The 26531-nt window shown below is 34.6% G+C and overlaps 2 protein-coding genes across 2 annotated transcripts in view; one reads left to right on the forward strand and one right to left on the reverse strand.

Moving 5' to 3' along the window:
- The window catches only part of LOC106661158, a 36522-nt gene extending 17868 nt beyond the window's left edge, over positions 1-18654 (forward strand). Inside the window, exons 2-4 of the mRNA XM_014384389.2 lie at positions 16744-16896; positions 17482-17728; positions 17815-18654. Coding sequence (XP_014239875.1) covers positions 16744-16896; positions 17482-17728; positions 17815-17843 — 429 coding nt within the window. The 3' untranslated portion in view covers positions 17844-18654. The remainder of the gene's footprint in view (positions 1-16743; positions 16897-17481; positions 17729-17814) is intronic.
- Positions 1-26134, reverse strand: part of LOC106661157 (nuclear migration protein nudC) — a 212521-nt gene extending 186387 nt beyond the window's left edge. Inside the window, exons 1-4 of the mRNA XM_014384388.2 lie at positions 25880-26134; positions 20031-20108; positions 19547-19738; positions 19275-19472 (exon numbers count right to left, since the gene is read on the reverse strand). Coding sequence (XP_014239874.1) covers positions 19275-19472; positions 19547-19738; positions 20031-20108; positions 25880-25948 — 537 coding nt within the window. The 5' untranslated portion in view covers positions 25949-26134. The remainder of the gene's footprint in view (positions 1-19274; positions 19473-19546; positions 19739-20030; positions 20109-25879) is intronic.
- Between the last annotated feature and the right edge of the window lie 397 nt (positions 26135-26531).

Consider the following 26531-nt stretch of genomic DNA (forward strand, 5'->3'; position numbering starts at 1 on the left):
AATGAGAATGTATGAGTGGACATACAATGGACAAAAAACCTAGAATAAAAAAATTACCCCAGGGAATGAAATTGTAGCAGCAACAATCAATGACTTAATACTCTTGATAAGAAGGACCGAGTCGATTGTACTAAACTAGGTAACTAAGAATAAGCCAAAAGTCTACAGCTGGGGAGCATAAACCCACTTCCTAGTATCCATCATCATCACCTTCTCCCCCTCGGATTTTATTTTTAAAGGTACTGCACCACTGTTGCCGAGGTTGCGTAAACCCAGGGAAAAACGAGAGTGCGAGGAGTAGTAAAAAGGCTCTTTTTGTAGTGCGTGTTGGAAGATGGTCGTGAGTCGAATGACTCTATCGTACGAAACCTTTTGAACGAGACCACGCGATGACATTCAGTTTAGAAACAATCACGGCATTTCTTCTCCCCATAAAATATGATACAATATTGACTAACAATTTGACATTTTATAATGTGTCTATTAAATATTTTCCATGCCGGAATTCCGGAGGTTGATATTTCAGGTTGAAAAGCGAGACCACAATATTAAATTCGCACAACGTGGTAGGTGAACTCCTTTAAGGTATAGATCCTAGGGAGTGCACATAGGAGTGACAACCCTTTGGTGTGAAGTCAAATAATATTAAAATGTTGAGATTACTTCATTACTCCACCACCGATGATGGCGAAAAGCCGAAACGTCTCTAAAATACCAGGGTAATGGCCTTCAGGCTGATTAACAAGTCAGTCTGCCACTTGGGACTAAATTGATCGAAAACGGCCAAACTACAAATATCAAAAACCTAAATTTTGAGTAAAACGAGTACTATATTTTCTCTTAATCTGGTTTTTTTTTTTTTTTTGTTAGTAATTAAAATAAATTATTTAATTCAACTCCCAACTTTTACGATTTTTTTAACAAAAACGATATTTCAGCCATCTGAATCTATTACTGATTAAAACTGCCAATAAAAAAACCGCTAAAAACGAATTTTCAGGCTTTAAAGAAAAAAGAAATCATAAACATAGGACCATGTTTTGGTTAGCAATGGACTAAAAAATATATGACATGGTCCGCCTATTATCACTGGATTTAGATATCTTTCTGTCCAACTTCATTAGATTCATATTGAATTAATGATTGCTAGATTAAACATACTGATTATCAACGTTTTTAAAAATGTTTACAGTTAATGACAATTGTTTTGAGCTGTTTTAATATATTTTTTAAGTCTTCAGGGAGAGATAATCTAGAACAGAAGGATGATCAACATTGATAAGACGTTTATGTTTAACCGAATCTTATAATATTTTAAAAGTCTCGACGAATAAAAACGTCCTTAAATTTTATTTCGACCCTTAGATACACCGAAACTGAAGACGTTGCCAACCAAAACAAAAAGTGTACAAAGATCATTCTCAAATTTGAAAAAAAAACTCAGGACATCGGTCGAAATATCATTTTTCGATGATATTACGTTCGTGAATTTCTAACCGCAGTAGAGAAGAAGAAGCTTTTGGGCAAGTATTTTTTCCTGCAAGAGAGAAAGTGAGAGTGGCCAACGTACGATGTACCTTAGCCGATCCTCAACGTGTACACATACGAAACCGACAACTAATGGCTTTCGCCGATACCTTTAAACCATATCTGATAAATATCCATAAAACAAGAACTCGTTTTGCATCTAAAAGATTGGTACTATCTTTATATATTACAATACTAAAACGGAACATAGGTGTATTTTGAACCTTCAGTTCTACTTTCTAAAAGTCACACAATTTATTATATTTACATAAGAACGACAAAGTACACTATTTATGGAAAAAGAGATATTTTATCACATTACCCTATCGTAAGATGACAAAAGAATGATAATAAGCTACATACTTCCAAAACTTAAATCAAGCTAATAAAATTTTATTTGCCTCCATTAACCCGTTTTAAATAATATTTGTGTTTATGACCCATTCGATTTTGTCATTTATGTCCCCTCAGCATGACGCGCCGAAGATCAAGTGTCGAAGAAAGTAAAAGTTTCATTAGCATACGTTTAAAATAACAAACGACAAAGTATGGAAACTGAATGCAAATAATAGATATACGGACGACTTTCCTCATCCTTCGAAACCGAATGAGTATATTTAAAAGTATTTAGAATTTTCAACAGAACACCATTACATAAATAAAATACCGACCGACGTTGTAAGAGGGGAAGGAAGATAGCCAAACGTCGCCCGGAAATAAAAGTAAATTCCTACTTTCATACCTCTTGAAGCGTTTTTCGATTTGAAGAGCGCTTAAATGCAAATGTCTGACTGCTAAAATCGTCCTAGGACTTCAGCCATGCGGCAAAGGACGATTGTGAGGATCTTAAATAAAGTCCCGATCGTATCTAACCCACGGGTTTCACAGCCTGTGAAACAAATGATTAGGGTTTTCACTTTGTAGCCCTTGGATTATCGTGCGATAACATGGACGCCCCAAAAAATCTAAAAACTAGCAAAAATCAAAAATAATAAGAGCGTTTGAGGTATTCGCGTCAACCGACCTAATCAAGTGTGTTTAATCGAGAATTTACGTGCTATTTCGCGGAGCTAAAAGCTCAATCGACACTATCACGGTCTGAGGTCTGCTAACCGTACCAGTTATTTCGTAAACTCTTTAAAGGTTAGTCTTTCGCTTACTTATAGTGTTGGTTTATAATGAAACTTCACAGACAGGAGAAATGAAAGAAAAAGCAAAAGTGAGAACATGGGCATATAAAATTTCATCAAAAACGTGAAATCTCAGAACAGCCTTTACTTGAGAAGCTCCGAAAGCTCGTTCTGTCGAAACACTGTCGTTGATTTGATCGGACTATGTTTATTAATTGCCCATCGTCAACGTGTCTTTTTCCGCGTTCCTTTTTTAAGGGCCAATTTCGAAAGAAATTCGATCGAATCAAACGAAAAACCGGTTATCTAGGTTATTATTCGTAATAATACAACCAGCGAGTGGTTTGGTTGTTTTCTATCATTTGGGTCTATCGTAAATGTTTTAATATGTCAGAAAATAACACACAGCTATAAAGAAGATATAAGGTAACTTTCGTACAACAACCTTCACAAAACTATCGAGAACCTTCAGCTAAACACAATACAAGCTATACAAGCTTGAAATTGCTGTGTGGACAGACTTGAAAACTTAGAAATACACCTACATGTAGGTGGCGAGTCAAGAAGGTGCGAGCGACCATGTCCAAAAAGGAGAAAGACGAACAAAAGAAAAACGAGACAGACTTACAGAAGTGCCTTATACAAGTCGTTTATCGAAGTCGTATGTGCTTGTATCTGAAGTTCTGATGTATTTTTATTATTCTGTTAATTAAAAAGTGGTAAAACAGTGTCGTGGTTACTTTACTCCCACATACATAATTTAAACAATTATATATGCAAATTAAACAGGAATCGATAATCCAAGGAATGGGCTTCAATTCAAAGTTTGGAGTGGCCGGCATGTACTCCCGACTTAAACACTATCGACCATCTTGGGACAATCAAAGAGGGTAAAAAGTCGTCCAGTGGTGCCAGAGAATTTGCAGGAATCAAGAAAGGCACTGCTGGAGGAGTAGGAAAATATTCCAAAGTTTCAAGTTCCAAGTTCAACGCAAGAGGAGGAAATACTCCGTACTGAATTGAATAATTACAAGATCTTTTGGAAAAATTGTTTTATTTAAAGTGTGTCCGTTAGTTAATGATTATTTGGAGATCGTGAGATGCGGTCTGGTGTGACGTTGGTTTTAGAAAAACATTTTCTTTATCGTGCCAACATTTCGATCTTTATTGAGATCATCTTCAGGGCTCAAAGTGTTAGTCTTCTGTGTTGGCACTCTCAACACGACACGCAAGAATGGCACAATTACACAGAAGACAAACACTTTGAGCCCTGAAGATGATCTCAATAAAGATCGAAACGTTGGCACGATAAAGAAAATGTTTTTCTGAAACCTACATCACACCAGAACGCATCTCACGATATCTGAATAACTATCGATTAACGGTCTATTAAGTAATCTCTACACACTATTTCTTTCTTTTCTTTCTGTCTCATTTTCGCGAATGTTATTTTTTGCAATCCTAATAAAACCTACGTCACACCAGATCGCATCTCACGATCTCCAAATAATCGTTTTATTTAATTTTTTTATTTAGGTATTTTCTTTTAATAAATCCAGTAAAAAAGCAAAAAATAAAAACTATAACGATTACAAGTATTTACTAAAACAACAAATAAATAAATAAGAAACAAGGATGGACACTTTTTTTGCCTGTCAGTACACATACTAGAAGAAAAGGCTAAAACCAGCAAACTGACGAAAATCAAGGATTTGTAGCCTGATAAAAGTCCTAAAGATCGATGAGCAATAATCCATATACGGGAGAAGGACCGTAGCACTACTTGATGAACTTGGTCCAAAAGGTTCTTTAGCCACCTCAGAACAAATCATGAAATCCTATAACAATCAGAATTTCGAGTTTGTCAGTTTCCGGTCGTCTGCCTATCTTGCTATTTTGTTCTTTCAAAAGCGGTTCATAACCCGAAGCCCCAAATAGGAGGAAATCTCACAATAATCCGAATAGTTAGCGTAACTTCGAATCGAAACATAATCAAAAGTGAAATAGGCCGGCATTGAGGAATGGGGTCAATTGTGGGAACTACAGCTAGTTCAAACTGGTTGACAGACACAACACAGGTGGATAATTTAATCTTCCTGGCCATAATAAGCGTGTGGAGAGGAGCACGTTTAAAATATCTTAATACCATCCAAGATGACTGGCACAACGTCATTAATTTTCACCTTGAACCATTAGTTTGGAAACAATTTTAATAAACCGAAATTAAAAAAAACAGGGGACAAGGTTGAAAAAGTGGGTTGGGATTAAGAATTGTGTAAGAAACCCAGGGAATTCGTATTACATAACGGTTTTGAAGTTTCAAAGATTGTATTTAATTTGATACAAAGGTAAAGTATCGATACCCTTGGGTCGGGAAAAATGGTCGTTTATTTGTAAAAATATCTTGACGCCAGAGCGTAAATCAACATAGAATCCAGCGATAAAAGTGTCTCGGCAACGATTTGCTTATCCGGGTGCAAGCCCTGACATTTGGACTACCCGGAATTGATTGTCCCGAAAACGGCCCAGACAAAGGGACTTGGGTTGCGGATTTCTCGAGCAAGGTCGGCGCGCCCTCAACGGTATGAAATCCAGACCGACAGCAAGAAATGTTACCAGGATGGAAAAAAAAGAGGATAAATTACATTTTTTCACTGAACGCATACCAGAGTTTAAGAAACAAATTTTGAAATTGCGCAATTTAACCCACCCAACATTTTAATTTTACTATTGTATGTATTATAAAGCCATATTTATAACATACAAGTTTATAATCCGGCGTTCCCAGGGTGATAGTAAAAAGTGTTATTTCCCTTTTATTATAAATCCTAACGCACATTATTTGTTATATGCCCATTTTTAATCTCTAAACCCGCCCGGCATAATAGAAACAAAATGTGAAAGTTTCATCGAAATCGGTTCAGTAGTTTTCGATTTTACAATTAACACATGCACTAACATTCACTTAGTGTTATATTTTGAAATTCTAATAATATATTAATATAAAGAAAGAAATGAGACCAGAAATTTTCAGAAAATCCGGGTTCAAGAGCACAATTGAGACATTTTAAATGTGAATTTCTCATCACTGAAAAGCACTTTCCCTCTGAAAATAATTGTTTTCTAAACTTGAAACAGAAACATTAAAGAAAAGTTTATAGTTGTTTTTAAAGAAATTATATTAGATAATTTATCGCTGTAATATACGCATGTTTTATTAAAAAGTATATTTTATTTTAAAACATGTATTCTCGCAAAAAACAAATAAATAAATGCAAACGTGTGCGTCCTTTATTGCTTCCGCAGCAGATATTTTTACTATGTTTATTTATTTATTTTTTACATTTTATGGTTTAATTAAACCTTAGTGCAACCTTTAAATCCGAAATATTAATGAAATTTTAACCTAGCTGCGAAAAGCCCCCGTTGGAACCTAACCCCGTTTGTTGGGAAGCTACGATTTCTTGGGCATCCGGCTTAAGGGAGTTACTAGCGACCCAGCAGCAAAACAGGGTAGGTGAACTCCCCTGAGGTTCAGCACATCTGGGAGTGACAATCCTTCGGGGTAAAAGTCTAACAACATAATATCCACATTTTACTAGAAAAATTGACGGTATGCCCGATGAAATCTGATTCTGACCCCCTAAGAATTTTTCAGACTATTATAAACATGACATTATTATAATTAATATAATTGTTATTATTAAAATTTTGGTTGACCACATAGTTCAAGGCTGAGGGAAGACAAAATGGAACGTAGTTCAAATTTTCTTTTTAAGTTTTTTTTTCTTGTATAGTTCAAAATTTTCACACAATCAATAACTTCAAGACAACAATAATTAAAAACGACTACAAATTTTCTACATAAATTCAATTTGAATATTTTTCTTTTTTTGTAGTAAAAAACACTCTCCAGTCATATGATTTCATACTTATATCTGAAATTTGGATTTTTTTTCCTGAGCCTATATTTTCCTGAAATTAAACAGCAAGTGTGTGGTGTTTAGTGACTGTCAGTTAATGATTATTTGGAGATGGTGAAATACGGTCTGTTGTGACGTAGGTTTAGAAAACCATTTTCTTTATCTTCACGTTTCGATCTTTATTGAGATAATCTTCAGGGCCTGGGATTTACAATCATTGTTTAAATTAAACGTCACACCAGACCGCATCTCACGATCTCCAAATAATCATTAAACAGCGAGATTTCATGTTGAAATTTAGTTCATCGTATCATGACAGACCAGGATAGGCAGACCAGGATGACCGATAATGACCAAATTACAGGTTATCTCCCCGCAGACCACAAAGAAAAATCTATCAATTTGGATTTAATGTTGTTGTTTAATTAATTAAAAACAAAAAACTGAAGTTGAGATGTTTCCAATCCTTTGGTTTGGACTTTTTCTTAGGCTTTTTTCCACTTTCTGTACTAGGTTCGTATTAACTCTTAATCGGCCTTAGAACATATTGTTAAGCTAAGTTTTAGTTACTAACCCTCCACTGAAGATGGCGAAAGACAAAACAAGCGAGGATACGCTCAGATTAACACCCTTGTATATAATTTTCTGTTACATTTTTTCACAAGACACATCCATGTTTCTAACTTATTAAAACGCAATCCTACTTATGCCCTAATAAACATACGATAAATACGACTAATTAACTTGAACCTTTAAAAAATTATAAAACTGATCTCTCTACAGCAGGAGTCTACTTTTAAAAATACATTACCTAATTTTGACAGAAAGGCGTGACAATGAGATTATTCCGTATAACTGGGCTAAAGAATTCGTTTCTTGTTTATCCGAAAGCGGTTCAGAACAGCTACACTCCATCGAGCAAACCTTGTGGAGGTTCGAGTACAAAACTGCAAAGATTTAAACATGCCCCAAAAGTCATTGTAAAGCGAGTCAAGATTTCATCAAATTTCATTCATTTCAATTCATTGTATTTCGGTCAGCACTTTGATCATTTGGTCCGCTAAGCTACGCTGTATTATATCAACAAATCGTATCATGGCCCTATTTTTTTTACAAGGTTCGCAACAGCAGAGTTATATCAACCCTCGGGGTGCCGGGGTTTTTGGAAAAAAAAAACATTTGTAAGTATGTCGGGTTCGAATGCAGGGCCTTTACCATACAGTAATGAGCCATGTCAACACCTTTATTTTAATTCCAATTTTTTTTTTAATCTAAGGTATTGGCAGAGATAAAAAAAGTTAGTGTCACGAGCGGGATACGAACCCACGATCTTCGGCTTAGATAAAAAGAATAGTTAATTGAAATAAGTACTTTGGTCAATTAGACCACTAAACAGGGGTTTATTTTTTATTAAGTGTGCTTAAATTGTGTCAGTTCACAATTTTAAAAAATATATTACATGGTCAGTATTGTTTTAGTATATGTCTGTAAAACATGCAAATTTGTTCATAACATAAGTTAAAACGTAATTAAAAAGTAAAATAAGTGCACTTAAACTATATAAAAATTCTTAAAAATTAAACCAAAATAAGAAAATATGTTCACTATCTTCCTAGAAACGTCTTGTGTTATTTGCTCAAAAGCAACAAAATTAACACTAGACAAATTAATAAATAATAATAAATAAGTACACGATAATTCCCATTTTAAAATTAGTTCAATTTTAACAAATGAAGAGTATAAATTTTAAGAAAAATAAGTAATGGCTTTATTTTTATCTCCAAAGAAATAGATAGGAGAATTATTTTGGCTATTCGTGGACTAATTAGGTTGATTGGCTAATCAAAAATGTCCCAGAATTCTATTTAGGTTTTCATGATAATCCTTTCTTTTTTATCGAAAGTTTTCCTGACTATTTAATTTTATTATATTCAACAAAAGAATGAAAGCTGTAATTATGCGATTTTCGTTTTGCTTGCGCTTAAACTGGGCGCGCCGAAATAATTGCAGGTACAAAACGATAAAGTGGAAGTCATTTATCAGTCAGACTGAAGACCAACCGACATATTTCAAAATGCCTAAAGGGACGAATTGATACCGTAGCATTATTATCATCTCATTGTAAATATTAGCCGACGGTTACAAAACGATAAGAAAGCTACGACCTTTGCGGGGGCAAAACGCATTAGAAATTGAGGTCTGTTTTAATTGGAGGAATGCAATTTGCCGCACTAATGTTGGCTTTAAAACATCCATGCAGACACACAAGATGGTTCGCGATTTCTCTCCGGACATACTCGAATCGATTTTCGATAACAATATATATCAGAGATTTAGAAACTCGGCTGTCAGGCTTCCCCCAGCCACAACTATGAGCAACCTCCTCGTACCTTTATATAAGAGTGCACACCCATTTTTCCCCCTGTCACTACGTTACGACACATTATGATTTTTAGTAATTAAAATATAAATAGTAACGGTGGAGGTAACGGCGAATAGGAAGAATCCGTCCTGGAGGGAAACAAGATGAAGACGAGTGGAAGAAGAGTAAGAAACTCGACTTGGCACTTTCACATCAATCACAGAACATTTACATAACTTGGAAGTATTGATTGTCGTATGTTACCCAACACTTTTGTTTGTCATAGCGTTGCATATTTTCGAGATTCCTTCGAACGAAAACTTTTCCCCCTGGCCAAAACCAATTTAAACTCTCTTAATACAACATCACTTCGTAGTTGTCATAGCCAGTATTTAGGTTCCGAAAATACTGACGCAAGACCACTTTAAACTGTTTCACAATGCTGAAAAGCCAACAATCCTTTATGGAATCACGAAAAACGTGTCATAAACATAACCGAAAAACTCGATCGGGTAGAATAAACATGGTGACAATCCTGGACGAGAGTGAAGTAATAAAAGCAAGGTAAACCAGATTATCATACAATGGGATAAACTTCAAATCACGGGCTAATCTAAACCTAGCCTTAATCTAATGATCTTAAAGAATACTTCCTCATCCAGACAAGTGTTTCGTTCATTTAAAAAATCTATTAGAGCAGAGAATGAAACTCAGGGGGTGATATCCTTCAAGTCTTATTAAGACCTTCAGGAGCTATTTCATCCCACGCTATTTCTAACTTCTCATTGAATTTGATTATCTGGCGGATTTGGAAACGTACTACTCAATCACGGTTGTGCGTTGGCAATCTGTAAATTTCCACGGCTTCAGCAGTGCCTTCTCGAAAAAACCTGTTTAAATTCTGCGCTTCTTCCTGTTTCCTCTTATTTGTACATTCTGAAATTTCTTTTCTAGCAAATCTTGCAAGGAAATTGAAAGATTGCCTGAGTACTTCTCGCCTTATCTTTCATTTCTAAGATAGCGTGTCCAAGAAGGATTCGAATCCTGTTACTTACTTTTTCTTAGCAAAATTGCCCTCTTGTTCTGAACTCACAAACGTGGAAAGAAAGACTTTTTTTGCATTCCCAAGTTGTACTTGATGTTCTAATTAAGTCTTAAGTAGACATGCTAATAGTCTAACATAATTTTTTTACGGGGGTCAGCAACTACAGAGGTCATATCAACCACTGGGATGTTTTTGAAAAATAAGCTGGATTTATCTAACTGTGATGACCGTCGTGTCAACGCCTTAACCGTTGCGGTCCCTAAACGGTATATATTTTTACTAAACCTGGAAAAATTTTCTTTCCTGTTTTCAGATCTGTATTGGAAAAATCATATTGGGACAAAATAGTTCTGTGCCTACTTACGATCTAGGTACGTTGGTGTGCCAACCCTTCTTTCCTTGCTTAACAGAGAGAGCTTTCACTCATTCCCTCTCTCCGTTGTTAGTCACGTTGGTCCTGATCTGTTAACGGCAATTTTAAATACGACTAACATTACACAATAAGTTAGTGTGTTGAGTTATTGAAATTGTTTCCCTAGAAAATAATTAAACCCCCAGGGTATACAGTAACCAGTACACGTTATAGCGTGAACCCCATCGGGACATAATGACCCGAACATAATTTTCACGGGCTCGAGAACCCGGTTGTTGGCGTACGACCCAATTTTCCAAAAGCGTTTATACGCTCATTTAAAAGCCTATTTGTTTACTCCGCGTGCAAGCCAATCATCAGGGTTGCCCATTGTTTCAAAAGAATCTGAAATCCATGTGTATTCATGTCGCATTGGTTTGCTGAGCAGACTGTTGCGCAATTCAAAACCGGCTGTGTACGGAATACAAAACTGATATCTCGTTAACAACTACATTTCGCGACATAAATTCCCAAAGCCTGACAATTGGGGGATATTTGAGAATAAAAGATGCGCTCGGTCTTGACCCAATTTCGAAAGGAGAAACACGGTGGAAAATTATTTCGCTCCATGAGAACGTAATATTTTTGAAGATGTTATAAGGCGTCCGAGACGTTGAGCCGACTCATCTTCACCACTGTGACTACACTTCTCCATTAAACTTCCGCTGAGGTTGTGCAAAGGCAGGTAAAGTTCAATCAAGAATTCATTCAACACTCAATTACACAATGCTAAAATAAATTTGAAATTTGACGGATCGATCTATTTCTCCGACTTCTTAATATCGGTTCTCGTAAGAAATTCCTTTTCACTTCTTACCAACTGGGTCAAAGTTGAAACTCCTCGACTAAAATAGCCCTAACAGCCAACTCATTGTGAGGCTCGTAGGTCACTAGTTCCTTAATTTCGTTCACTTCTTATCTTAAATGAGGCAAATGAAAAATATTTTCAACTCTCGTTGCTCTAAATACAATATTACAATAAATTTCATATTTGGCAGAAAAATAATAATTAAAACAAAGGAAGAGTTTATGATTAATGAAATTCACAAAATTTTCTAGCATTGCATAAATTCATTTTTTTTAATCTAAAATTTTCTAGCACTGTATAAATTCATTTTTTTAATCTATAATTTTCTAGAATTGTATAAATTCATTTTATTGTATTTTTTTTTTTTTTAACTAAAATTTCTAGCGTTGTATAAATTCATTTTTTCACACCCTACCCCTTTCAGACTATTATAAACATGACATTATTATAATTAATATAATTGCTATTATTAAAACTTTGGTTGACCACATAGTTCAAGGCTGAGGGAAGACAAAATGGAACGTAGTTCAAATTTTCTTTTTAAGTTTTTTTTTCTTGTATAGTTCAAAATTTTCACACAATCAATAACTTCAAGACAACAATAATTAAAAACGACTACAAATTTTCTACATAAATTCAATTTGAATATTTTTCTTTTTTTATAGTAAAAAACCCTCTCCAGTCATATGATTTCATACTTATATCTAAAATTTCGATTTTTTTCCTGAGCCCATATTTTCCTGAAATTAAACAGCAAGTGTGTGGTGTTTAGTGACCGTCAGTTAATGATTATTTGGAGATCGTGAGATGCGGTCTTGTACGATGAAGGTTTAGAAAAACATTTTCTTTATCGTGCCAACGTTTCGATCTTTATTGAGATCATCTTCAGGGCCTGGGATTTATAAACATTGTTTAAATTATATAAATACATGTAGGAAGTGAAAAAATGAATTTATACAATACTAGAAATTTTAGACTCACTCAAAGTAACATCATCCTGGGTACAAATACTTTGAGTCTAAAATTTCTCGCACTGAATAAATTCATTTTTTCACATCCTACATGTATTTGTATAATTTACACAATGTTTGTAAATCCCAGGCCCTGAAGATGATCTCAATAAAGATCGAAACGTTGGCACAATAAAGAAAATGTTTTTCTAAACCTACATCGTACAAGACCGCATCTCACGGTCTCCAAATAATCATTAGAAATTCACAAATTTTACACCAATTAACAAAAATAAATTTTCAAAACAAAACCAGCTTTGTTATTGGCCATGAACTTTATTACATTAATAAATTACCCAAATAATAATTTTATTCAAGTATGTTTTAAAATAGTATAGATCACCGGTTTTGGAATGTTTTCTCCGAATCCGTGTTTTGACAGTAGTCATGCTACACAAGGAATTTACATCTACAAAACTAAAAGTTGAGGAATTGTGCCAAAGCCTTGCACACACAGCACAGTGCTCATGAATATTTACAGTCGTTTGGAAACTATTTTGTCTCGAGTTTGAACCGTTTCGAAACGTCTCTGCTCGGGGGAATGGACGATGAGTAAGGAAGAGGGTTGGTTAATTACCAACACTTTACACGACAAAATGTCAAAACAATAATTAACAAGTGTTCACAAAACAAAAACACTATATATAAATTTTTAAACATATTCAAACCAAAAACTTTTTTAATATAGTTTGAACTGATTCGATACGCTTTAATGGGACAGCGAAGAAATTGAACCTACTGGAGAATGAACACTCTAGTCCTTATTGGGTTTTCTTTTTTAACCTAGAATATCAAAATATGCCCTATAGGGGTAGCCTTTAACGTAATTACTGACTTATACTAGACGAGTAGAAATGCATAATAATCATAGATTACGAAATCAGAAATATGCATAATAATCATTAGTTATGACACAGAAGGCCAGGGAGCAAGATAGTGAGAATAAGCTATTCCAATTTTAAACAAGAAAAAATTGGACAGCGCTCAGTGTAGCACAAAACAAGTGGTAGGAGGGAACACACTACGCAGAATTAAAAAAAATGTTTTATCTAAAAATGCAAAATCCTTCAGGATTTACATAACAAATATTAACAACTAAGAAACACATAGAAACAACTGAGATTTTTACGTGATGAACAAAATAGTTTGTGTAGAACATAAAGCATATTTGAGTTCATGAGGTCTACGAGGTGATGACCTGGAGTTTGGTCGTTTCCGATCAATTTGGCCTGCCAATCCTCGCTGGTTTGTTATGTCAGACGAGTTTCGGCTTTGAGCCGTCTTCAGTGGAGGGTTCGTGACTAAAACGACCAAATGCAATCATAGATGGCCTGATAGATTTAACTAAGAAGATTTAGAATTGGCATAGCTCAAAAACGCCTCCAACAGAACAAACCAGCGTAGATATGCAGATCAAAATTGTTGGAAACGACTAAATTACAGATTTGAGTTTATTATATGAACGAATACAATCAATGTTGGGTTTTTCAGCGCAAAATCATCAGTGCAAATCAGAATCATCAAATTTCACCAAATTTTTAACGATTTTACCATCGTCGTACCTTTAAGGGCAAGAGATGGCACGATCACATTTGGCTAATGTAAATCGGGCTTAGCCAATCACCCAAGTTGATACGACTCTAAAAGAAGATATCGCCTGCCAAAATCCATTACAAACTCAATAAGACAAAAAATACCAAAAGGTCAATCCGTTTTGGGCAATTCGTGCTGGCTCGGTTATTGACAAACTAGACCTTCTGAGTAACGCTGTTACCAGATCGTCTATTGTATTAGGAACATTTCGCAATGGTGATTAATAGTTTGTTGAGTCGAAACTGGGACATGGGTTGTTCATCGTCTGCGGGTGGAGAGGACAAAACGAAAGAGTGGATTATCTAACCCGCAGGGCGCTTATGATGAGCTCACAGCTTTCTTCCGGGGACAAGGTCACGGGCTGTTACATCATTTCCTTGCTAGGAGCTTATCGTACCCCGACTCCTTCCAAATCTTCTGATATTTATCTGGATCACCAAGTGTTCGGAAGTTTTTCCCCCTCACTTTCGGCCGTTTGAAAATTAAATAACTTACGCATTTCCATGTTAATTGCGTGATGTAAGAAATTGAATTACAAGCACCAGCACATAGGATTAGAATGTTTCTCATCATTTAATTACATCACGTGGAATTCTACTACTTCGGACTGTCTTAAAAACGAAGACGATGTCCGACTACAAGGAGAATGTCCAATCTAAAAGGTTCACACTTATCACAAATGGCTTATGTGCAGGTATCTTAGTAAAAGTTTAGCTTAAGGAAATAAATTACAGAGCACAATAAATAAAATCAACTCATAATAAATTTTACACTCTCACTTCTTTAAATCCGGTTAACATGCGCTAAACTGTAAAGTAGGTAGTCAACGACTTAGCAAGTTGGAAAGCAGAAAAAAAGTAATAAGTGAATGCGTGAGTGAGGTAGATTAGGTAGTAAGTATGGGTGACTGAGTAAGTAAGTGAGAAAGATTAAAAGATTACAAATGACTGAGTGAGTGAGGGAAATTAGGTGACGATTATAGACTGAGAAATGAATGAATAAGTGAAGAATATTAAGTAAAGAGTAATGAATGAATGAGTGAGTGAATGAATACGCGAGAAAGTGGTGAGTGAAAAAGATTAGGGAAAAAGTGAGTGAGGGAAATCAGGTGAAGGTTATAGAGCAATAATTGAATGAGTGAGTGAAGAATATTAATAAAGAGTAGTGAGTGAGTGAATAAGCGAGAAACTGAGTGAGTGAGAAAGATTATGGAAAGAGTAATAAGTGAATGAGTGACGAGTAAGGAAGATTAGGTGAAGAGTAATAAATGAGATTAGTTTAGTGGGTGAGATAATGTTAAGGAGAGAGAGAGAGAGAGAGAGAGAGAGAGAGAGAGAGAGAGAGAGAGAGAGAGAGAGAACAGGTTAGTGAATGAGGAAGATTAGGTGAAGAGTAATAAGTGAATGAGTGATTTAAAAATATTATGTGAAGCGTAATAAGTGAGGTAGTAAGGTTGATTGGGTGAAGTGTAATAAGAGAATAAGTGAAGAAGATTAGTTCAAGAGAAATGAGTTAGTGAGTGAAAACGATTAGGTAATAAGTAATGGGTGAATGAGTGAGTGTGAGAGCAAGGGGGAATTAGAGTGAATAAGGTGGATTTAGTGAATGAATTAGTGAGTGAGAGAATGAGTGAATAAAGTTGTTAGTAAAGGAGTGAGGCGATGTGAGTACATAAGAAATAATAAATGATTGAAGTGAGTGAGAAGTAATAAATGAATGAATGGCTGAGTGATGAATGTGAATGATGGAGGGAATGTAGAAGTGAATAACGGTAGCCGAAATAGGGTCTCTCGCTAGTCAACGATTGTTTGTACACACAAAAACTTCAAATTACTTTTCGTTTGTACGTTTTACATAACAAACTTAAACAAGCCAATATAAAAGATGGATTGTTTCCAATCTTAGTTATGATACTCGAACAGGGTGTTTGCAGAGATTGGGTCAAATCTTCTACCATACACGGCGCGTTGCTAACGATGACCATCCAACACCGAAGGGGAATAACTGGGTAGGCCCCGTTTCTCATGTCTGAGAAAGATTCACCGAAAGTTAAGGGAAAGGTCTCACGGCAGCAACCCGTGAGATCGAAAACGTGATTTCGTCTGGACGTTTGAATTGAAAGATAACAAGTCGACGGGGTGATGTTTTTCCGTAAAAACCACTCTCATGTACACCGAGCTTGCAACCTTTCGTCACGTGCACCTAAGAAATTTAAATCTGGTCTATTTTTTATCGAACAAGCTAAATTTTTCTAAACATCAGGACACAGTTAATTAAATTTTAGTTTAGTTGACAGATGACCACGATACACCCAAAACTGACTAGCTGCTGTCAAAACTAACAAATCATTGGATGTTTAGCATATATTAAGAAAGATAACAACTTCTGCCCATAAAAATTTATAACGACTGACCAACCGGTTGTGGTTTTGATTTCGAGATTAATTAATTAAGTTTGAACGCGAGTATATTCTTACTTCCTCAATCGGAGCCTGTTTTTAAACCGGCGTTCTTAAAATATTTCTAAATAAGGAAGAATTTCGGTATTATGGAAATGTCAGCTTCGTTGAAAAACCAATGTTCGACAGGGGAATAAAAGTAAATAAAAACCGTATTAAATTTGTTTAAAAAAACGGAACTTAAGGAAGGACATCCTTATTTGGTGTCGGGTACTTCTAGGCGTTGCGTAAGTACGGTTGACGTAGGGCGTGTACGAGAAGTACGAAATGCGCGATCACGTACGGTACACGTTGAGCTTTCTTCCAACCTAATAATTTGAAACAAACCGTGGAAACGCTTTCCCATCGGGCCCATATAATCCCGGCCCTTTTCCGACAATCTGGGTCATCGGGTAGAAAATATTTCCTTCCGAATATCAAGCCTGACATAAATTGTACAATCGTAATAATTCGTATATCTCTTGTGTTTGAACAGTTGGAAGAAGAAGGTGGAGGTGGTTGGTACATCCCGAGGCCGGCTCTTTGCAGAAATGACACAACTTGTACCTGTACGACCACTACCGAGAGGTCTATTCAGACAGTCAACGAGTGGCTATCACCAACACCATCTAGTAATACCAGTACTCAGGTATTTTTCTAAACCAATTAATGTATATTTATTTACGACAACCCACTAATATAATTATTATCATGCACATTTTGACAATAGCTCTCAAGAAGAGACAATTTATTTTTTTTAATTGGACCGTCACAAAAGATTTGTTAGTTTGATTGATGACATAATTCATGAGATTCATTTCACAATGATATGTTTAATATGTCCATCTCAGTTCAATCTATCATTGATCTTTTCAACAATGTGACCAGGAGATGACCAAGAAGATGACAGATCTAGAGATATGACCAGCAAACCAGTCGTACAGTATAAAACAAAAATTATACAACATATAAATGTTAATGTGCTACAAAGAAACTATAAAAATAAAAATCAATAGCATCAGTCCTGTTATTAAAACAGGGTTTATTTTAGAATAATATTGGGCATATGTCCAAATCAAACATACTAAGTTTGAATAATTATTTCATTCCACTAAAACAAAATTACACGATATAGGTATTTGACTAAGTATCAGTCGCAAAAAGATGCCAGTGAAAATTTCAGACTCGACACATTGAAATGTTTTACGAACTTAATGTACGCCAATTGTTTCAGAGTGGTTCTTCCGGTTCTCTGCTGCTCACTGCAGCGAACCTTGCAGGGCTCAGGCTAGAGCCGAGAAAGGATGTAGACGCATGTTCGATTGCCTCTTCGACCCATTTTACAATGGTCAACTTTGGAAACACAAAGTGCAAAGAGAGAAAGCAGTCCTGCTGTGCAAAGCACCACATAAGTGCTCTTGTCATCACAATGTGTGCTCTGTTTCTCGTAGGCCTATCTGCTGCTATTTACTATATAGAAAGTACGTTTAAAGTTTCTTTTTTTATTTTTTGTTTTTAGTTTTTTTGAGATTGTGTAAGGGTAATTTGTTTTCTCTTTTTATTTCAGTGAGATCGAGATCTGTGAAATATTCTTGATTAGGAAAGTCTCCCAACATTTAACTTTTTTAAATTATTTAATCAACAGTATTATGTTTTTGAGAAAAATTTCAACTGTAAACATGAACAAAATTCAAATTTTTAATACAATGGTTGAGAAGATGTGTAGGCAAAGTTGGTCTACTTTGCAAGAATTAGAATTTATTAATTTATGATTGTAAATATTCATTGAATGGAAGGTGAGTGCATGGATTGATTAAAAACACGTTAAAAATATTAAGCAACTTCAATTTGACAAAGAAATCCTTCTTTCAATACGCCCACAAAATTTGCAATTTGTAAATATGGGTCTGTGGTGTAACTGGAAATAATACGCAAACTATTTTGAAATGGGAAATTGAAAGAAAGCTTTTATTCTTTGTAGTTTTCAAACCACCAAAACTTTTAGATTAGAATTTAAATCTGTGCATTGACTGTGATTGAAATTAGCTTACATCAAAATCATCATAACTGCAATTTTCTACTGAATAGTAGATATAATTATCGATGTACATTTTTAGATCGATATGATAAAATATAAGGATTATAATTTACTTTAAATTTAATTGTGATATGTAATAGTATGTAGTGTATTTCTTATTAAACGCCCTTAAGTAATGTGTTTTATATTCACCCTAAACTTCTTACACTAAAGTACTTGTACAACCTGTATAAACGCTCTGTTTATACAACTAAAAGAAAACAATGTCAAAGCTTTAAGAAAGAAGACTGGTAACAAAGTTTATTTTAATGTTTAATTTGTAAACATTTTTGTAGATATTTTTTAATGTTTTGTGAATCTTTTATTGTTACAGGAAAAATGTAAAGAAATGTTTGTTTTTTAACTGAACTCTTTATATGAAAAATTAAGCAAATCCTTTTTTTCATTCATAACTTGGGTTTTATTAACTCAGAATGGGAGGAAAAGGAAAACAATTTATAAATAATATCCATATTGTTTCATTCTATTTTCACTAAAATAGGTTTAAAAACACATGCAGACGATTAAATGCAAGTTTCCTGACATGCCAAAAATAAAAATGGGCACTTTTATATTCATCCAAAAACTTTGGTAGCTTTTTTTAATTTAAAGACTACATATCAACATTATTAAGGTGAGCCTAAGCCAAAGTTGATTACACCCAACTATATAAACCGTAGTTTTAATTACTGGTTGGATTTTAAATTTTTTATATGGGAAGGCATAAGGAACATTTATGTTAATGATTGTATTGGTTTGGTTTGGGTTTTTAGTTACTAAAAAAGTTGATGGTTCATAATTATTTACATCATGTGGAATAAGAGTAGCATTAATCTATTTTTAAACTGAACCCTTAATAATAAATTAAAGAGATTTAGGTCACATTATATATTCAAATATTAATAAGAGAGATCGCCCATTATTGTGAAAGGCAGTTAAAAAAAACTTACCTCAATTTCATTAAGTGTCTGTGTCCACCTGTAGTTCGGAAGATCGCAACCGTTTCCACTGTTAGGCTTTAGCTTTCCTTTGTCCTCCTCATCATCCTCATCTTTTGAAGTTGAGGGAGTATCTTCTTCACCCTTGTGTTTCTTATCTCCATCGCCTCTTTCTTCAGTGCTAACTCCATTGGCTGAATTTTCCTTTCCCTAAAAATTATTAATTTTGAGCAAATATCATCAACACTAATCTCAAAAAAATTGTGCATTACAAAATTGCATACCTCATCAAGTTGTTTTTGAATCTTTTCTGCCTCTTCATCTGTTAACTCTTTGACCTCACATTTGCTCAAAGCTTCCTTTTCCTTCTTAGCCCTTTCTTTCCGTTTTCTATCAGCGTCTTCATTTTCAGCCTTTTTTTGCTCTTTGACTTGTGCTGCTTTTGGCTTGTATTTGTTATACTTCTCAATAATGAGCTAAAATAAATGTAAAACATTATATTTGTACATATTTTTTTAAATTAAGTAGTATAATTTAAAAACAAAATCAATTGAATGTATAATTATGTCTTTTACACAAATTATTTTGTGTTATTAAAACAATCAGAAAATTTATAAACATGATCCACACATCGTATCCCTTATACTCTTTTATACCAATCACTTTGTTTATATTTCATTATTATTTCATTATATTTCATTTATATATTTCATTATATATTTCATTATTCAAAAGTCTATCTAAAAATCATTAAATACAAATACTTACTGATCTAGCAATGCTTTCATCGCCACCTGAGTAGAAATCTGTTTTTCTGGCCAGAAAACTAAAAATTGTGTCCAAGAACTGAAAGAAATAATAAGAGTTATTTTAAGAAAGATAAAATTTATTTCATTAATTTATTTCATAATAATTATCTATGACCAAGATTAGTTGAGGACCAATCAAGTCAGGTTGGCTGTACATTTAACCGTTAAGTCAAATCTTATATTTAGACAAAGTGAAAATCTCAAAAAGAATAAATACATGAAAAGCAGGGTTTTTATGAAAAAAGAGGAAAAACAGGTTAAGAAAATTCAACTCATGGAAAATGTTTTACAAAGATATATGTCCAATTTATCGTAAAGTATCATTAAACATCCATGCATTATTTTGTAAATAACAACAATCACAAAATTTACAAGTAGAAAATATACTAATATAATAATTTACAGTGTATAGGATAATTCCTTCTGCGGTGATCTGAGTACATATTCATTAACATGGGACAGCTTTGGATGAAGAAAATCTCAGAACAACTGTTCAAAAATTTGCAGAGAACTTTTCAGTTAGCAAATCAACCTTCGCTGACCTCTTTAATGCAATTGAAAAGGTTAAAAAGCTAAAAAGTTAAGTTTCTCATGCATTAAACGACTGCCAAAAAATCATCATTATGGATTTTGCACAACACTTCTTTGCCGAAAAAGAAATGAACCTTTTCCTTTGTCCTTTTCTTTGTTGCGCTTCATTTGGGCTGATTTATTACAACAGCTTCTTGAATCCTGGGAAAACAATCAATGCCAAAATGTACTGTTCTCAAAGCTTGCCCCAGAAATTGGCATTATTGAAGCCATCTTTGGTCAATCGGAAAAGGCCGATTCCATTGCAAGACAATCTCACACGTGACAACATAAAAACATTTGATCTTGGTTATGAGGTTCTGCCTCATCCTCCCTATTCTCCAGATCTCTCGTCTACCGACTACCATTTTTTCAGACACCTGGATGTTTTACAACATGAAAAATTTATTGATTGATGATGGAGTATATTTTATATTTAAATTTATTTAGTTAATTGTTTTTATTTTATAACCATAAACCTGCATTATTTTCCAGACAACCTAAAAACAATTATTAATAGAAAATGACAAATTATAAAACAAGAATATGTTAAGTTTTCCGCATCATAAATCAAACACAGAATAATGATGAATATTACATGCATAATGGGTGTAAAGAAGGATAAGTACAGTAATAATTGACAAATGAAGACAACTTCATTTCTTCATGGAACCACAGCGACCGAGAGTTTAGGAATCTGATTTGTATTTGCCATTCTAGTGCTGAATTGTATGAGTTCCACTCCCATTACAGCACAAGGAATTTTAATAAGAAATATATATGTAAAAGGTATTATAAAGTAGTTTGATCCCTCGTCACCGATACCCAATGGTTAGTAGAGAACACCTTCATGACAGGAATTACTTTACTTCCTTGGAATTTATTAATAAACTCATTACACACTAAATCAACCAGTGCAAAAGTCAATAAATTATTGTATATATTTCCTTCTAAACTTCAAAACTGGGAGCCCCTTATGACCCATCAGTTAAGTGTTTTTGAAGGTCTTTGGCTGAAAAGAAGGACAAGTTTGTATGTCTTCTTCTGAGATGGCAGAACAATATCACCTTTCTGGTTAAAGTTCAATAAATCTAAAGGCCAACTGCTCAATTCCTTAATAACACTACTCGTTGGTGTTTTATTTAAAAAAAAGTCTACTTATGATTTCAAGACTTCCAATATATGAATGTTTTCCCCTAAAGAAGTAGGCCATTGCTGACCGAATGTATGACATTCCAAAAGAAGCAAGGTCATGGGCGCAGTTAAATTTCGATTTCATCCCATCTGAGTTTGGAATTACAAGCATTCTTGTTTATATTAAAAAAATAAAATAAATGAAAAAAATTGAAAACTTCAAATAAAGTACCTGAGCCTGGTACTTTTTTAATAATTGACCTAATACAAGAATTATCAGTTCTCAAACACACTGAGACAAGACAAAATTTGACAACGTTAAACTTGTGAGGTGGGCTTGTGTGGAACTTCTCTTCATGCCCTTTTTTAATTTTAGTGAATTACAAGAGGTATTACATACGGCGAAAGATGGCAAGGCACCCAGGTGTTCCAGTAATTTCTTAGAATTTTTTTAGAAATTTTATATCATGTTTATGCAGCTGATGTTCCAGCCATTTAAAAACTCCATTATTTTCTCTTTAGATAAAAATGGTAATGCTAATGTACAGAATTATAGATTGCATTTTCTGACGGTACATATTATGAAAATTTACTGGTTTGCTATTGGTATGACAATACTCGGACACTAAAGAATAACGTCATGAATGAGGCCTAAACAGGCTTTAGGAAGGGTTATTCTGCAGTTGAAAATATATTTAGCCTTTTTAATATCAATAAATTTAAGACCAAAAAACAAAGAAATAATTTTTTTTATCGATTGTAAATCAACATTTGACTCACTGGATAGATGTGCTAATAAATGTTCTAAGGCATTACATATAAATACAAGAACATGAGTCTGGGAGCATGAGGGAATTACAGATAGCTTTTACACGAAGATGGGTTTAAAGCAAGAGTGTCTCTTATGGCCATTATTGTTTAATATTCATAGATAACATTGTATTTGTTGTAGACCACCCACTGTGTTACAGTCAGTAAGTTAGCAGAGTATTGTCAACTGTGGAACCTTACTGTTAACATGGATAAGTCAAATATTTCGATTTTCCAAAATGGAGGTAGGCATGCCAGGTCTGAACACTGGAAGTTTTTTTGGTGTCAGTATTACTATTGTAAATAAATATAAATATCTGTGAGTAATTTTAACACCAAAATTTTCATTCGAATCCCATTTTGATCAGAAATTCAGTTAGCAAAGTTTCACAATTATGTCTACATTTAAAAATATTTCAATAAAAATAATATTCCTTTCTCGGTTAAATTAGAATTTTTTTACTCAGTTTCTAGATCTATAGTTTGCTATGCAGTCCCGTGACTGACTGATAACGCACAGACCAATCCACTAGATCTTAAGGGCTGAAATTGCGACAGTGCATTCCCATGACATGGATGGCCACAAAGAAAGGAATTTTTTGCAATTCCATCCCTAAGGGGATCATATGGACCATTTTTACCGTGTATAGACCAAAGTGAACTGAAGAGAAGAATTTGGGAAACAAGACATTATATTAGAAAGCCACTAGCCCTCTGCATGCATGAGAAAGGCTTAGCTCTGATTTTTATTTATGTTCTCCGTTTGCGCTATAATTACATTGGAAAAGATTTATCATTATGGGATTTTAGATTGCCAAACATTTTATCCAGAGAGGTAATTCAAAACAATATACTATGGTACAAAAAGTTGATAAAAGTACTTGTGCAGCTTGGAGCTTTTGATTATTTAAATTAAAAAAAAAAAATATTGGAAAAAGTTGATCAAGAATTTAAAAATAGTCACAGGCAAAAAGCGCAACAATCTCTTCTCCATTTGTTTGTATGGGGATCTGAATTAAGAACTAGGGGACAATCATTATATTTCTATTAAAAATAGTTTTAATTTTATGAGAGTAATTTTTTAACTTACTCTTTTACTTTTTTTACTTACTTACTTTTTTTAACCAGGAACACCTGCCAGAGCCAGACTTCTACCATGGATTCCATACAATTCCATACACTTTTAGCCATTACCTCACATGAGGCTAAGGCCAAGTGCGGGGGTCGCGGTAGCCGAGTGGTTAAGGTGTCAGACTCTTGGCTAGTAGATCCCGCGCTCGTGGGTTCGATCCCCACCGTCACCTCTGGACTTTTGACAAAGAAATTGACACGCCACTCATCAATGGAAGGAGCAGGATCAGATCTTAGCAACCCTGAATTTGGTCACAACCCCCTTCAAAAATGAGTTTCTTCGATGGAAGAACACCGACACACCGGGGGCTCAAATTCACACTTGTGTTTGCGAGCCCTCAAAAAATGGAGCCAGGGATAAAGTACAGCTGCAGTGCTCAGGACGGAACTCCTCCAGTTTTTGGTATCCTTTGAAAAAAAAAAAAAAAGCCTAGTGCCACCTGACTGTCAGAGCAAATAGCTAGCTATCTTCCTAGAATGTGTTCCTAGTATTTTTATTCCTCTGGCACAGTGTTCAATTGCTACGATTTCTGACTGGAAAACAGTAGCGCATCTACCTAAGTTTTAAGTCAGTTCAATCTTTGGATTCACCCCTAGGACTCAAGCTACCGTGCCTCTATCGAGAGAAATCAGTATACCAGTAGGAATTGGCCTTCAGAAGTATTCATTTGGCCCTCTCTTCTGGTACAAGAATAGTAGACTTATTTATTTATAACTCAGAGTGAATCTACAAGAGGAGTAGTCAAAAAGGACATAATAACAAAAAGAAAACAACTGAATAATTAATAATAACAAAAACATGTGGTTTAAGGATTTCTGGCATGTATACGTTTTAATTTAACTTTAACTGAGCGCAAGGAATCATGAAATGCATCTATTTCATTGGAATAACAAGTCAGCAATCCCATTATCCTCGGTAGAAGGAAGTTTAGTCCATATTCTGTTCTGTAATGAGGGACAAAGAAATTTATGGTCGCTGAGTCACACATAGTGATAAATATAAGTTTTGGATATCAAGGGCCCCATTCCACACTTTCCAACCCCAAATGAGATCAGCAGAAATACAGAGGGAGCTTGTATTATCTGCAAGGATACGTACCAAGCATCACTACGGATAACGAGAACAGAGGATAAGAAACAACTAGAATTTCAGGCTTCAAAGCAGTTTCTTCCATTTGCATACCAATCAGACACTTTCTGTGTGCCTATCATCAATGTTATGTATAAACTTATGTACACATATTTCAAATTTTTTGTTTTGTTTTAATTTTTTTGTATTTAATAAGAATTAAATTACACGCATTTGTTTTTCTGTGATTTATCACGATTCCACTCTCCCCTAAAACACAACTTGGGGGGGGGGGGCTAGGTATATGACAGCATAGTTAATGAGATTCTACTGTACTTGTTGATGAAGTTGTATTCGGGAGTAGTGGCATCAATTGGCATGCCTAGTATGGCGGCTGCCTATATCTCCTCCCTTCCATGTAAGTTATGGTCATGTTACAGTGGTACAATACAGTCTAAGAAAAAGTGACCCGGAATGTGTGCCGCCAACAGGACACAGTTGCCCTCCAGCCGATAAGACTCGTTACACTCATATTATAACCAGACTCTGTCAAGGCGTAAAATAACCCACATGTTCATTTATCACTTTTATAAAAAAACCACTTCCCAAATTAAGCTTTTTGTTTTTGCTTTTCGTCAGATGAGAATAGTGAAGCCAATGTTGATTATGACAATTAATAAAATATAATTTTAATTAATTTGTTTTCCTTCCCCACTTCATTAAAAATGGCCGGATTCTGGAGGACCTGGTATCAGTGATAACGAACGGAAAAACTGTCATGAATCTTTTGAATATATGAGTTAAAACTTATTAAAGCATGACATGAAATCTTATATTGTTGAAATTATCATTTATGGTTTAAATCATGATATGGACATGGATGACATATAACTTTACCTTGCCGACATAGCAGTCCTTGAATTGTTCAAATTTTCGCCTGGAAAATGTTCAAATATTATTTGATTCAAACAGTTCTCACATGGACATCGGAGGATGTTTAAATTGAGAAATTTTCAAGGGCCGACCATGGAAGATAAGGTCTGCGATCTCGGCAAGTGAAAATGTATGAGAATGAAAAAGCGTTTTGAGAGTACCTCGCCAACTCCTCCTTCCAGTTGTTGTGCCATCGCGAGCAGCATATTGTCGAAAGCTGCTTCAGTCATTTCCGAGGGTTTTATTATTAGTGCGAAAACAAATTCACCGATTTAACGGGTCGGACTTGAAAAAAAAATCTCGAACAGTCGGAGATTCTCAACGAAATCAGAAGCGTGTTTGATAGAAGGTTCTGGATCTGTTTCTTGTCCGCCTCTATCCAGGCTCCCTGGCAACAGAAGCACGCGGCCGCCTAAACAAAAGAAACGCGCCACCGTTCAAACATTGCGACGCAAAAAAAAATTTAAAATAAAAAGTCTTTTAAAACATCATCTTTCCCTTCAATTGCGCTTTTAAGCTTTCAAACAATAAAAATATTTAAAAAAATTACGCATTCCCAAATATTTCTTTAAAAACAACACAATTTTCCACTACCCACAGCTACAACAAATTGTGCAATTTTTGAAGGAAAAGAATATTAAACGAGTCAAAATAACCTTAAATTTTGTATATTATTATTTTATTGTGGAAACTTTATTAACTAATAAATCAAAGAGATTTTCTTTATAAAGAAATAGTGGATTTTCTCAAATACCTCATAAGCCTCGAAACCCCAAACTTGGGCTCCAAAATAGCCACTTTAGAGTGTATATA

Source organism: Cimex lectularius, unplaced genomic scaffold (genome assembly GCF_000648675.2).
Source record: "Cimex lectularius strain Harlan isolate CLEC.00 unplaced genomic scaffold, Clec_2.1 scaffold194, whole genome shotgun sequence".
Lineage (NCBI taxonomy): Eukaryota > Metazoa > Arthropoda > Insecta > Hemiptera > Cimicidae > Cimex > Cimex lectularius.